This window comes from Cherax quadricarinatus, chromosome 11 (genome assembly GCF_038502225.1).
Source record: "Cherax quadricarinatus isolate ZL_2023a chromosome 11, ASM3850222v1, whole genome shotgun sequence".
Lineage (NCBI taxonomy): Eukaryota > Metazoa > Arthropoda > Malacostraca > Decapoda > Parastacidae > Cherax > Cherax quadricarinatus.
This window is the reverse complement of record NC_091302.1, coordinates 39,618,755-39,633,120: the sequence shown is the minus strand read 5'-3', so window position 1 is coordinate 39,633,120 and position 14,366 is coordinate 39,618,755. Positions and strand designations below refer to the sequence as shown.

At 43.7% G+C, this 14,366-nt stretch overlaps 1 protein-coding gene across 1 annotated transcript in view; it reads right to left on the bottom strand.

Annotated features, from left to right (window-relative positions):
* Positions 1-8,502: 8,502 nt before the first annotated feature.
* The window catches only part of LOC128687468 (sodium-coupled monocarboxylate transporter 1-like), a 79,042-nt gene continuing 73,178 nt past the window's right edge, over positions 8,503-14,366 (bottom strand). Inside the window, exon 12 of the mRNA XM_070084024.1 lies at positions 8,503-13,740. Coding sequence (XP_069940125.1) covers positions 13,532-13,740 — 209 coding nt within the window. The 3' untranslated portion in view covers positions 8,503-13,531. The remainder of the gene's footprint in view (positions 13,741-14,366) is intronic.

Below are 14,366 nucleotides of genomic sequence, written 5' to 3'. Positions count from 1 at the left end.
CATTGACCCATTCTATTTTATCTATAGAGACCCAAATTTACCACTAACGGTTTATGAGCGAGCTGAGCTCAAAACATAGTACTACAGTATGGCCAGTGAACTCAAAGGCGTAATACTTCAGCACAGTCTGCAAAAGGGTTCATACTGTTAGTTTCATTGGACTATTTTGAGTATTAACTTTTTTGGCATAAAATAAATTTGCCCAGGCTTTGACATCAGCATCTCCAGCCCAGGATAAGTATAATTTTAAGATACTGATATGTAAAGTTGTTATTAGCATCACTTCTTTACCATCTAAATTGTGGTAGAGGTCCCAGCTTCACTTTAAAAACAAACACAAAAAAAAAAACAGGTGGCTATTAACCCTTTCAGGGTCGAGACCTCTTCAAGGGGGGCTCCTTGGCACGGTGAAGAGGCTCTTGGTCTGAGGAATTAGACCTGTCGGTCTCTTTCCTCAGACCGAACCTAATTACCCCCCAATCCCCCCTTCCCTATCCCATCCTCCCCTGTTTCTTTTCCTCCTCCTCCTCCCCACCTCTCCCTTTTGTGGGATTTTTCCTACAGGCACACTTGTTCCTAGGTAGGGGAAAGGGTACCGGGGTCCATCCCATTCCGTTGAGGTTCTTGGCATTGGCGTAGTTTGCTGTGGGATCTGGATCGCCTGGGGATGTCCCGATCCCTCTCTGGTATCCCGGAAGGTGGCTTTGGGTGTCTTTCGGGCAATGGGTGTATCTCTGGAAGCCACCTTTCGGATTCCGGGGGTGGTGGCAGAAGGAGGTATGCTTTGTGGCGGATATCCAGCCGCCCTCTCTTTTGTCCACCGAGGTAGCTTGGCAGATGTGAGGTTGCTATCCCGGATTGCTGGTTTACTGGCATGAAGGGTAGGGTATGGCACGGGTTCCATGCTGCACCTGCAATACTTGCGGTGCTGAGGTCCTCTTGGGCGCGGAGGGAGATTTCTGGCCCTTTCATTCCTCCTAGGAACTATCCCTCCCTGGTCCCCCCTTTTTTTTTATTCTTTTTTTATTTTCTTTCCTTTCTTTTTTTTACTTAAAAACAAAAAGAAAGAAGTAACCTAACCATGGAGTCCCAAATCCATGACCCCGCTACCCCCGGGCCCCTTATTGTCACCGCACCCTGTTCTGACCTCGCTTCATCTTTTGGCCATTCTTTAGACACTCCCAAGGCCCCTGTACCTCTTGCTGGTGCTGTTTCCTCACCCGCTTCAGGTACTGGGGCTTCCACTGACTCCTTCGATTTGTCTGACCTCCGCACTCCTTTGACTATGCTTCTGGCCTCTCCCTCTATGGTGCGACGATTTTCGAATCGCCAGCCCGTCTCACGTTGGACCGACTCTGGTCCCACTTCTAAACGCCAACAACAATCTCCAGACGATGTTACTTTGTTACCTTCCCATTCTACTCGGAAAAGATCGACACGTCATGCACTCCCTCTCCACACTCAGTTTTGGACCACACAATGGACTAAATTCTTTACGACCGACTTCTTCTACTGCCTATCTTTCTGACCATAGTATTGGCAAAGCGCTCCTATGCCACGTTGGTAGAGATATTTCCTTTCATGCTCTTAAGAGTGGTACGTGCACCATCACAGTCCAGAATTCTACCCAAGCTCATGATCTTTCTCTTCTTTCACATATCGATACTATTCCTATCACTATCGAAAAACATCATTCCCTCAATTCTTGTAGTGGTACTGTTATTCTGCCCCATACCATAGTCCAACAGAATTTCCAGACATGTGGCAATGACATTCTCAAACAGCTGGAACTCCAAGATCTCCCAATTCTCAAGGTAGACACTTATGTTCTTCCCACCCACAGGCGAAGACAATACCCTTGCAATGTGGCTCGTTTAGCTTTTGACAGCCGTGAACTCCCATCCTCTGTTTATGTAGCAGGACATTGGTTACAAGTTCGGAAGGTGATCCCTACACCGCAACAGTGTAGAAATTGCTGGCGATTTGGCCACCCAGCAAAATATTGCAGATCTATAGCCGAATGCCCAGTCTGTGGTGCCGATGACCATTCTAATACATCTTGCAGTCGACCTCCCTCTTGCCTTAATTGTCATGAGGCTCACCCTTCGCACTCTCGCCATTGCCAGGTCTACTTAAATGAGCGGGAAATTCGTTGCCTCAAAGAGGCAGAAGGTCTCCCTTATGTTATGGCAGTTTCTCAGCTCCGCCTCCAAGGGAGACTACTCCGTGTTTCTTATTTTCGTGTTTCAAAACCTCCCCCCACTTCTGGGGTCCCATCTTCTGCAGCCTCCTCTGCGGTTGCCAGTCCCATAGTCACTCCTGTATCTAATTCTTTTGCTGTCCTGGGCTCAGACGTCCCTACTTCAACACCTCAGTTTGTCCTTCCTTCCTTCGTGTTCTCCCTCACAAACCCCGGTATTGACAAGACCTCGTTCGACACCTCCTCCCAATCATCCCTCTACTTCTCAGAGGTCCAACAAATCTCCTTTAACCCCTCCTTCCCTTCATCCACCTCCACATTTTCCCTTCCCGGTCTCTGTACCTAGGTCTTCCCCTTTCACTGGCTCCGTTACAAGTGTGGAGGTTCATCCTCCTCCTCGTACTGTGCCTTCCACCCGTCCCCTCCCAAGTTTCTTCCTCTTCTGCCACCTCCCGGGTTTCTGCCTCTTCTGTCCCCTCCCACACTTCTCCCTCTTCTGTCCCCTCCCACACTTCTCCAGTTCCCTCCACCCTTTTGCCCCCCCCCCATACCTTGGTACAGTCCATTACAGTTCCAATCTTTACTCATCCTCCTCCTTCCATCTCCAATATTGTCTCCCATACGACGTCTCTGAACTCCAAAACACTTGAAGCAATCTCTGAATATATTGCAGAGACCAAACCATCAATGGACACTGATCCACCCTCTGTTCCTTCTCTTTCCTCTTCTCCATCTGCACAACTTTCTTCACAACGCACCATTCCTTCGCTCCTTGAACGTTTTCCTTTACCACCGCATGTGGACTTTTCTAACCCTTCTAGTCCGTAGGTACCCTTACCTGCGGATTTCAGGTATCTTCATTGTTGCCAATCATGGCCTATTTACAGTGGAATATTCACGGCCTCAGGGGTAATCAGGGTGAGCTTCAGATGTTGCTCTCCCAGTTTTCCCCTGTTGGTGTTTGCTTACAGGAACCAAAATTACACTCTGCCATTATCTATCTCATCTCAGGCTATAATTTATTGTATTCTTCAGATCCTTTTCCTGATGGGACCTTTAATGAAAGTGCCCTTCTTCTACGCACTGATATTCCGTACCATCAGCTATTTGTTCGTACTTCGCTGCATTACACAGCAGCCCGTATCCACTTGCATAGGTGGTATACACACTGTTCTTTGTATCTCTCTCCTTCTCGGGCATTATCTATCCCGGATATTGACTTTCTTGTTTCGTCATTATCGCCACCACTTCTGTTACTTGGCAATTTTAATGCCCATCATTTCCTCTGGGGGGTCTCACTGTGATTCCCGTGCCATTCAGTTAGAGGCTTTTCTTGCTACCCACCCCCTCCATGCTTTAAATACAGGTACTCGCACCCATTTTGATCCTCGGACTCATACTCTCTCTTGCATCGATCTCTCAGTCTGCTCTTCCTCCACCGCATTAGACTTCACCTGGTCTGTTCTCCCAGATTTACATGACAGCTTTCATTTCCCAATCATTCTTACTTCCCCTTCATATTCACCACCTCTTCGTAACCCACACTGGCAATTTGATCAGGCAAATTGGAACCTTTACTCACAACTAACTGTTTTTAGTGAGGTTCCTTCTTCGTCCTCCATTGATGAGCTTTTACACCTCATCTCGTCCTCCGTTTTAACCACAGCTTCTCATTCTATACCCCAAACTTCGGGTAGGCATTCTCAGAAATGCGTGCCTTGGTGGTCTCCTGCTTGTGCTCGTGCAGTACGTTTGAAATGCTCTGCGTGGGGCAGGTACTGGTACAATAGAACCACGGAGAGACTTCTTGATTTTAAGCAGAAGCGTGTGATCGCTCACTGTGTCATCCATGGCGATAAACGCACTTGCTGGCGAGATTATGTCTCCACCATCACCTCTGCTTCCTCTATGAGTGCAGTATGGAAAAAAGTACGAAAACTGAGTGGTAAATATTCTCCTGACCCGGCTCCTGTTCTGTGGGTTGCCGGTGTTGATATAGCAAACCCACTAGATGTTGCCAATGAAATTGGCAATCATCTGGTCCGTATTTCTCAGGGGCTCCATCTCTGCCCCTCGTTTCTTTCCTCAAAGTCTGCCAGAGAGTTAGCACCCTTGGACTTTTCTTCTCTCAGAGAAGAACAGTATAATGTGCCTTTTACACTTCAGGAACTGGAGGCAACACTCCCAGCTTGCCGAACATCGGCAGCTGGGCCAGACGACATTCATATTCGTATGCTGCAACATTTACATCAGTCAGCCCTTGCAGTCCTATTACGCCTTTTCAATCTTATTTGGTCACAAGTTCTTCCACAGCTGTGGAAATCTGCCATTGTTCTCCCTTTCCGCGAACCGGGTACTACGGGACATGAAGCCTCCCACTATCGTCCCATTGCTCTTACCAGTGCAGTTTGCAAAGTGATGGAACGCCTGGTAAATAGACATTTAGTGTGGTATTTATTGGCACAGTCAGTCTCCCCACTCGTCAATATGGCTTTCATAAGGGTCGTTCTACCATAGACCCCCTTACTACGTTTGGATACGTATGTTCGTAATGCCTTTGCGAATAACCACTCAGTTATTGCCATATTTTTTGACCTTGAGAAGGCATATGACACAACTTGGAGGTATAATATTTTGGCCCAAGCCCACTCCTTAGGCCTTCAAGGCAATCTACCAACCTTCCTTAAGAACTTTTTAACTGACAGACATTTCCGTGTTCAGGTTAATAATGTGCTCTCCCCGGACTTTATCCAAGCTGAAGATGTCCCCCAGGGATGTGTTCTGAGCACAACACTTTTTCTCCTTGCTATAAAATATTCGGCCTCTAGTCTTCCATCCAATATTTGGTCATCACTCTATGTTGATGACTTCGCTATTGCCTGTGCAGGCGCTGACTGTCACCTCATTACAGTTTCTCTCCAGCATGCAGTCAACCGTGTTTCCAATTGGGCACCACAAATGGTTTTAAATTTTCCAGTACCAAAACTCACCAAATTACTTTCACTAGACGCTTGCTCTGTCATCTCCGATCATCCTTTATACCTCTATGGCACCCGTATCCCTGAACGTGATAGTCAGGTTTCTAGGCCTCCTCTTTGACCATAGGTTATCCTGGAAACCTCACATTACCTCTCTGAAGACAACTTGTCACAGCCGGCTGAATTATCTTAAAACCCTTGCTAATCTTTCATGGGGAGCTGACCGTCGAACTCTCCTTCGCCTACATTCTACCCTCATTTTATCGAAACTTGATTATGGTGACCAGATCTATTCAGCTGCCTCTCCTGCTATTCTATCTAGCCTCAACCCTATTCATCACCAAGGATTACGTTTATGCCTTTGTGGTTTTCGCTCTTCCCCTGTTGAGAGCCTCTATGAAGAAGTGAACGTTCCATCCATATCCGATCGCCATGATGCCCATCGCCTTCGCTACTATGTACGCTCTCATGATCTCCGCAATCCTTCATTTATAGAATGGTCACCGAAATTAGTAGACATTCTTTATTTGTTCGCCGCCCCTGTTTGCTCCATCCCTTCTCTCTTCGCCTACATTCGCTCTTGTCTTCTCTTCAATTTCCACCTTTCTATGTTCATGTAGCATCTCACTTTTCCCTACCCCTCTGGGAAGTTCCAGCTGTTCGAGTCTGTTCTTTCTCACTCCCTTGCTCGAAAGCCCAACTGTCTACTGTAGCTCTCTTTTTCTTGGCCACTTCCACTCTCATTCTCATGCCATTGCAGTGTACACAGATGGCAGCAGTGTTTCCGGACAGCGTCATACGAGGGCATTTACTATCTTCGGCTAGTATCTTTACTGCTGAATTGTATGCCATTCTTGCAGTACTAATCCATATTGCATCTATGCCTATGTCATCATTTGTGGTTGTCTCAGACTCCCTTAGTGCTTTACAGGCTATACAGAAATTTGATACACCTCACCCCTTAGTCCTCCGTATCCAACTTTGGCTACGCCGCATCTCTAGCAAGCATAAAGATGTTGTTTTTTGTTGGGTCCCTGGTCATGTTGACGTACAGGGCAATGAACAGGCAGACACTGCTGCGCGGTCAGCAGTACATGACCTACCAGTTTCATATAGAGGTGTTCCATTTACGGACTATTTTGCTGCAATAGCTACCCACCTTCACACCCGTTGGCAACAATGTTGGTCTACCCTACTCGGTAACAAACTTCAATCTATTAAACCGAGTATAGGTTACTGGCCGTCTTCTTGTCACCAGTGCCGAGGTTGGGAGACTACTCTCTCCCATCTCCACATTGGCCATACTCGTCTTACTCATGGATATCTCATGGAGAGGCGCCCTGCTCCTCTCTGTGAGAATTGTCAAGTTCCAATATCGGTCAGTCACATTCTGTTAGACTGCCCACTTTATCAATGAGCACGCAGAATTTACCTCCAACGTCGTCTTCGCTCCGCTGCTCTCTCTTTACCTTCCCTTCTCGCTGATGGACCCACCTTTCATCCGAACTCTCTCATTGACTTTTTGGCAACAACTGACTTACTTCACAAACTCTGATGATACCTTCAGCCCTTTCTACCTCGATCTCTTGCTACCCTCTACCCTGCACTATCCCCTGCCCCGCTGTTTTCTGTAACCTACTGATCGCCCCTCCCCCCTTCTGCCGCCCAATACCCTCGCTTCCTTTCCTACCCTGCAGCGCTGTATAGCCCTTGTGGCTTAGAGCTTCTTTCTGATTATAATAATAATCAGGGTCGAGAGGCCCTCTCCTAAACTCGTTCTCAGGGTCGAAAATTTTTCAAAAAAATAAAAATTACTTTTTCTTATGAAATGAGAGAACCTTTTCCCAATCATAATGACACCAAAAGTATGAAATTTGATGGAAAACTTACGGAATTATGCTCTCACGAAGTTAGTGGTCTCGACGATGTTTACGCATTGGCGATTTCGCCCACTTTGAGCCCCATTTTCTGCCAATTCCCCCCTCAAGGAAGGTTCCTTGATGTTGGTGAGGGGCTCTTGATTTAGGGAATTGGATCTGCTCCAGTTCCCCGAATTAAGCCTGAATGCCTTCCACATCCCCCCCCCAGGCGCTGTATAATCCTCCGGGTTTAGCGCTTCCCCTTGATTATAATAATAATAATCTGCCAATTCCAATTTACCAGTCGACAAAAATCATAACTATTTCGCTAGAACTCCATTTGTTCTATTGAATGAGTACAAGAAACCACTCATTTACTGATTTCAGCTATCCAATAAAGTGGTCAGAAATTGGCAATTTTGCCAATTTCACACAAATTTCATAATGCCAATTTCCAAATAGGGTCCAGAATAAACAAGACATTCCTGGCACTAAAATAACATTTTCTCTGTTCATTAGTCATGTACCCAAGCCCCTCTTACATTTCTTTTGCTTTCCACTTTGAATTTTATTCTCACAAAAAATAGAAGATTTACTGTTATGCAGACTAATGCATTAGTGTAGAAATGGTATAAATAATATAAATGCACTTTTGAAAGATTAGATTCACCAGTTGACATGTACTGGATGCGTGGTATGATTTGTTTACTTTTGAATATTGGCAATATCAAACGTTTGTTTCTTTGAGCTCAATTTCAAGGTACATTTCATTGTGAAACCAATGAAAATCACCTCAATTTCTGTAATATGTCTTCCATTCCATAAAATGAGACCAAGAAAACGAGAATACAACCATAAATACCGTACAAAACTACACTGCAACCAAAAACACAGTTGGTGCTTTTTTTTCTCATCATGCACTGTGTGCTGCAGGATTTTTTTGTATACTGTGCACACTGACCACATAGACCCATTCTTTCATATGTAGGCCTATCAGCTTTCTCTCGCTAGATTTGAGGGTGCTAGAATTTACACGTACTAGTACGGCACCAACCCTGGCATGCAAGCTGTACTAATACACCGACCCTGAAAGGGTTAATCAAACACTGATTGCAGCACTGACATAAAGTTATAGATTGATTGCACTAGTCTGTAACATTGTTAGTGGTTGTGATCCCATATCCACTATCTCTCATAATTATGTCTTCAACCCTTTCAGAGGACTATCAACATGTACATCAGAATAGTCAGCAGTGACCACAGGGACAGTTAGGTGCATGTCACAAACCAGAAATATTAGTATCATGATAGTGGTAACCCACAATCACTTATGATAGACAAAAGTTGTTGAACTTTGTCTTTTCCCAGGAAGTAGCATATGTAAACATCACATCATTTTTCCACCTCATCAGCTGGTACAGTATTGTCAAGGTTATACTGCAGAGACTAAAATTGTCCAGGTAAAAAAGTTTACATCCTAAAAAGTATATTCTGCAGTAGGCTAGGACTACATTTAAATGCTTTATTGATTATACACATCTGTCTTAAAGCATCTTTCAATACATCACCAGTAATCATACACCCAGTTGTTTTCCATTCAGGCACTGTGTTGTTCCCTACAGGTTTAGCAGTTCCCCCTAAATATAATAATTTGTCAGTGTGAATACTGTTTGCTGCCTTTGTCATTATTACATTCATGGGGGGGGAGGGAGCACTAAATTCCTAGGGAACATATAGTGCCTGAGGAAACAGAAGGCATTCAGAATATTCAAGGAATTGGAGCACAGTTCTAATTTCTTAGGTGGCCATCATCAATGATTAAGAATTTAGGCTCAGTGAACTTCTCTCTACACCAATTAGCAGTTCTCTACCCCTACCTTTACATACACAAATGGAAACAATGGATAACATTTTTTTTTTTTTAATGTTTTACTCAATTGCCTTTAACTGCCCTGTGAAATCTGTCATACAGTACTTAAGTTCTAGTTTGCTACCACTTTAACTATTGTTATGAAGGTGTGGCTGCCAGTAGGTCTTGGCTGGAGTCCATTTTATCCACACTACCAGTTATCTGTTCACTGTGGCATGCAGTTCTATCCCTCTACCTGGAGTTTACCTGGAGAGAGTTTCGGGGGTCAACGCCCCCGCGGCCCGGTCTGTGACCAGGCCTCCTGGTGGATCAGCGCCTGATCAACCAGGCTGTTGCTGCTGGCTGCACGCAAACCAACGTACGAGCCACAGCCCGGCTGATCAGGAACTGACTTTAGGTGCTTGTCCAGTGCCTGCTTGAAGACTGCCAGGGGTCTGTTGGTAATCCCCCTTATGTGTGCTGGGAGGCAGTTGAACAGTCTCGGGCCCCTGACACTTATTGTATGGTCTCTTAACGTGCTAGTGACACCCCTGCTTTTCATTGGGGGGATGGTGCATCGTCTGCCAAGTCTTTTGCTTTCGTAGTGAGTGATTTTCGTGTGCAAGTTCGGTACTAGTCCCTCTAGGATTTTCCAGGTGTATATAATCATGTATCTCTCCCTCCTGCGTTCCTGGATAATTCATCTGCAGTTTATGTTCAGTTGACTTCATATGAACTCTCAAAACACTTTTTGGGGGCTGTGACAGCGTCTTGTGCTTCTGCTATTCTGGAAAATCCTTAACTACAGAATTCTGATGTTGGTGTCCTGGCAAGACTGTGAATGAATGATGAGTGAGTGTTTCCTTTGTTGGGTCGTTCTACCTCGGTGGAAGACGGGCAGAATGCTTAAATAAATTTTTATTTTTAAAATGTATAATTGTCAGGTCCAGCTAGTTCCTTCTTTGAGGCCTTTCATGTAGTTATGGGGGGGGATACGAAATCAGGTAGTCTTCCTTGACTCACGAAATCGTAATGACACGATTGCAAACAAACCATACCACGGGCGGGATTGAACCCGCGGTCAGAGTCTCAAAACTCTCTGACCACGGGTTCAATCCTGACCATGGTATGGTTTGTTTGCAATCGTGTCATTACGATTTCGTGAGTCATGTTGACAGCATTGAGGGGACTTGAGCTAGAGTTCGTCACGGCCACGCTAGCTGGAGATTCATCTGTAAAAACTTGCATTTGTGGTCACAGTGGTGCCTATGCTAACCTTCCTATGGTGTAGAAATATACCTAGTTGGACGAATCTTATTGTGGCTCGCTGGTCTAGTGGCTAACACGACGGTCTGGAGTTTTGAGACTCTCTGACCGCGGGTTCAATCCCGCCCATGGTATGGTTAGTCTTCCTTCATCAGCATCAAAAACTTCCCTTGAAGGGCTGATACCTTGAGTAAGTGGAAATTATTTTTTATGCTTAACATGTACAATCCCATGTTTGGGCCTACTGTATAATCAAAGCTTTGTGTGGGTCTTCTCTCCATGTTATGCATTCTGGACCAGTGTGCATTACATGTGTATAGTATATCTGGTCTCTTGTGTGAATCCTGTCATGACTAGCCAGGTCAGCATCCCTGTTAATTCATGTGTACAGTGTATGTATTTGGTCCCTTGTGTGTATCTCATATTGGGTTTTACCTGCCCTCTTGTGTGTATTCAAGACCATGTATGTAACCCTTTACTGAGTCAGACCTGCCCACCTGTGAGAGTTTGTGTATTAAGCTTATGTGGTCTCGTGTGAACCCCATTGTGTAAGGGTATATCTTACTTAATGTACCTAACGTAATGCAGTCCTTGATCAAGGGTACTGCCATTGTGGGTTATTCCATCCCCGGGTTCTGGATCATAGTGAGTGGAGGGAAACGGTTTTTGGGATGTAGACTTGCTATTGGAGAGTGAGCAAGGAAACATTTATGAAGGGATTCTGGAAAGCCAGTTAACCAAACTTGAGTCATGAAGATGGAAAGTACTGTGCTTGCATTCTTGGAGGGGCAGAAATATGTTGCAGTTTTTGAGCTGTATTATCAGCATGCCTCTGGCAAGACAGTGATGTAGTGAGTGATGATGAAAGTGTTTCTTTTTTGGTTCACCCTCTCTTGGTGGGAAATGGCAGATGTGTTAATAAAAAAATGAATAAAAAATGCTATTTTAAAATTTAGTATTGCCTAGTTTTCACCAACACTAAATTACTGTTAAAGCAAAAAAGGTAGATAAATAAACTAAGATTCATATAAAAGAAAAGTACAGTATGGTAAATAATATTTTTTTTTCATTTAGGCTACATGTTAGTATCTATATTTGTATCATACATCCCCTCAGGGAAGGTTCCCTGATGTTGGTGAGGGGCTCTTGATTTAGGGAATTGGATCTGTGCCCCAGTTCCCCAAATTAAGCCTGAATGCCTTCCACATCCCCCCCAGGTGCTGTATAATCCTATGTGTTTAGCGCTTCCCCTTGATTATAATAATAATAATAATGTATCATACATCAACATGGTCTGCATTGACTGAATAATGATTTGTGCATAAAGATTCAAAAGCAAGTTCTACTTTCTGATTGGACAATGTCCCTTGACACGTTAGCTGATTAATTCTGAAAATGCGGACTCTCCTATTCCAGCTGAGCACCCAAATGTGATGTAGCAGCAACTTGATACACATCTGGGAAGGCTTCTTTATAGTCAAAAAATATTCAAAGGACCAACATTGAGCCTTTATGTACTGTGTATCATTTTCACTGCCAAGGATGCCTCTTTGTAAAACTGCTGAGATTCAATGATTAAATTACTGTATCCATGGCATCAAAGATGCTATTTTTTCTGCAAAACAAGTCTTGGAAATTTATCCAGTGACTTGGAGGCCAAAATACCCTTTTTTTCTCTCTCTCCAAAATTTAGCCAATCAGAAATGGAGGAGAATCCCCAACTCCAGAGCATCCAGTCTGCTGTAAAATGTAAAATATGGTATCTTTCAATTTTCCCACAATTTATGCTAGCCTAATTGTTCTATAATTTGAAGCTGAGACCCTATTTCCCCACTTTGTAAATAGGTATCACATCTGACATTTTCATCTGGTACAATATCCATTTGTAGTTGATCTGTTAGAGACTAGATAAGGGTTTGCTAAGTTTCTCCTTATATTCCTTTAGAATTTTAGGAACTGCTCATCAGCACCCATGTCTTGCTTGATTTCAATCTATCTGGTTATCCAAATCCTAGTGCCAAAGTGTCAGGGGCCCAAGATTGTTCATTTGCCTCCCAGCATACATTAGTGGTATTACTAATAGACCCCTGGCCGTCTTCAAGAAGGTGCTGGACAGGCACCTGGAGTCAGTACCTGACCAGCTGGGCTGTGGTTCATATGTTGGGTTGTGTGCAGCCAACAGTAACAGTCTGGTTGATCAGGCCTTGATCCACCATGAAGCCTGGTCAGAGACTGGGCTGTGGGGGTGTTGACCCCCCAAAACCCTCTCCACTAATGACTTTGATCTTACATAATTTATTTTCATTCTGACCAGTATAATGATTGATTTCTGGGATTTTGTTTGTATCCTCTTGCATAAAAACAGGAAATACCTTATTAAAATGGTATGAATTTCTTTGTTACTGTCCCACTTTTGATGCAGACTCCCTCTTTGACTTTTTTGTCAGCAACTGCTCTATTACATCAACTTTGATTATATTTTCCCTTTAGCACTCTCCACTATTACTGACTCTGCCTCTTGCAGTCAGTAATAGTGGAGATCAGAGACCCTCACTGGTCTCTGATCTTTGCATATTTCATCTTCAGCACATATGACCCTGCAGTGCTGTATGACCCTTGTGGGTTTAGTATTTAGTTTCGACTGTAAAAATAATTTGTTACTAATAATAAGCTAACCTGAATTACATGAAAACTGGCCTATTTCCAAATCTTATCCCTATATACCTGAATGAAACTGTTTTGGTTGGTTTTTGATTCTCTTGTAACCTAAATTTCGTATTCTCTTTCGGCTTTCCCTTTTTTTCTGTTTCAACCTTTCTTAACTTGATAATGATTAAAGTGACCCCCTCTCCTCCTGATACTCCTGTAATTTTTTTTTTTACCCAAGATGCTTTAATCTATTGTTTATCCTATTAAGGTCATTCATGTTTGATCTAATTTGGGTATTAGGCTTGTACAGTGCTTTCGAATTATTATTATTATAATCAAGGGGGAAGCGCTAAACCCGTAGGATTATACAGCGCCTGTGGGGGGGGGATGTGGAAGGTATTCAGGCTTAATTCAGGGAACTGGAGCACAGATCCAATTCCCCTAATCAAGAGCCCCTCACCAGCATCAAGGAGCCTTCCTTGATGGGAGTGCTTTCGAAATTATTGCCAACCATCACTATCATCTATCTGGTCCCCCTCAAAATAATTGCAAATAGTACCCATCTTATCAGTATTGCACATGATAATGCTGTTATTCTGTTATTTAGAGGTTGATCACATGTTTATCCTTGCTGTATGTTCTTACTATTCCTGCGAATTCCCAGGAAGGGGCCAAAACATTTCCAAGGTGGGGGGCTCCCCGGGGGGGGGGGCTCCCGGGGGGGCTCCCCTCAAGCTCTTCCATGGTCGTGGGCTTGCATATTGACTACCTCTGTCTCCAAAGTATAAACTTTCATTTTGGTGTTTCCTTCTTTGTGGATCCTGTTCTTGCTGCCGAGTGTCCTGGGGAAACTATGAAAAACACTACACAACCACTGGTGCAGTCGTCTACACGTAGGATTCACTACTCCTTCAGTGACTTGGCTGGGGCTGAGTGGACCTGCCAACACACACATTAATTAACATAATCGCTTCATAAAACCTTCAGTCCTGTAATAAAATTTATTTAACCAACTTTTAAATCAAATAATTTAATTCAAGATTATGACCACATATAATAATAGTACTTAATGTTGATTTCTTTATGTCATACAAACAATGCCTACAATGGTAGGCACAAAAGAAAGCCACTAATATGCAATGCATTTTGGGCAACTGTATTCAAAGATATAATTAGGGTGAATAGGGAAGCAATGTGGCAAATGTGTCCGATGTATGGAATAGGTGGAAGGTCATTATTTTTTTTTATTTTTTTTTTTTTTGGGGGGGGGGGGGAACCGAGGCTCCCATTAAGGTATAAAGGAAATAAAGGGAGCACTTTCCAGTAAAAGTAGAGTTAGACATGGATGGGCAATATCATTTGTTGTTTGTTTAATGTGTAACATCGCCCACTTCATCTGGAAAAAATCTCTCCTAATCTGAGCTTATCTTTCACATATAAGCACTAGACAGTTTTTAACCTACCCATCTATTAAATACATTTGCATCACCACCCACATCCTTATACAAATGGTAGATTTACATATACTGTACCTCTTCCTAAAGCCACAAGGTTTACAAATAAAC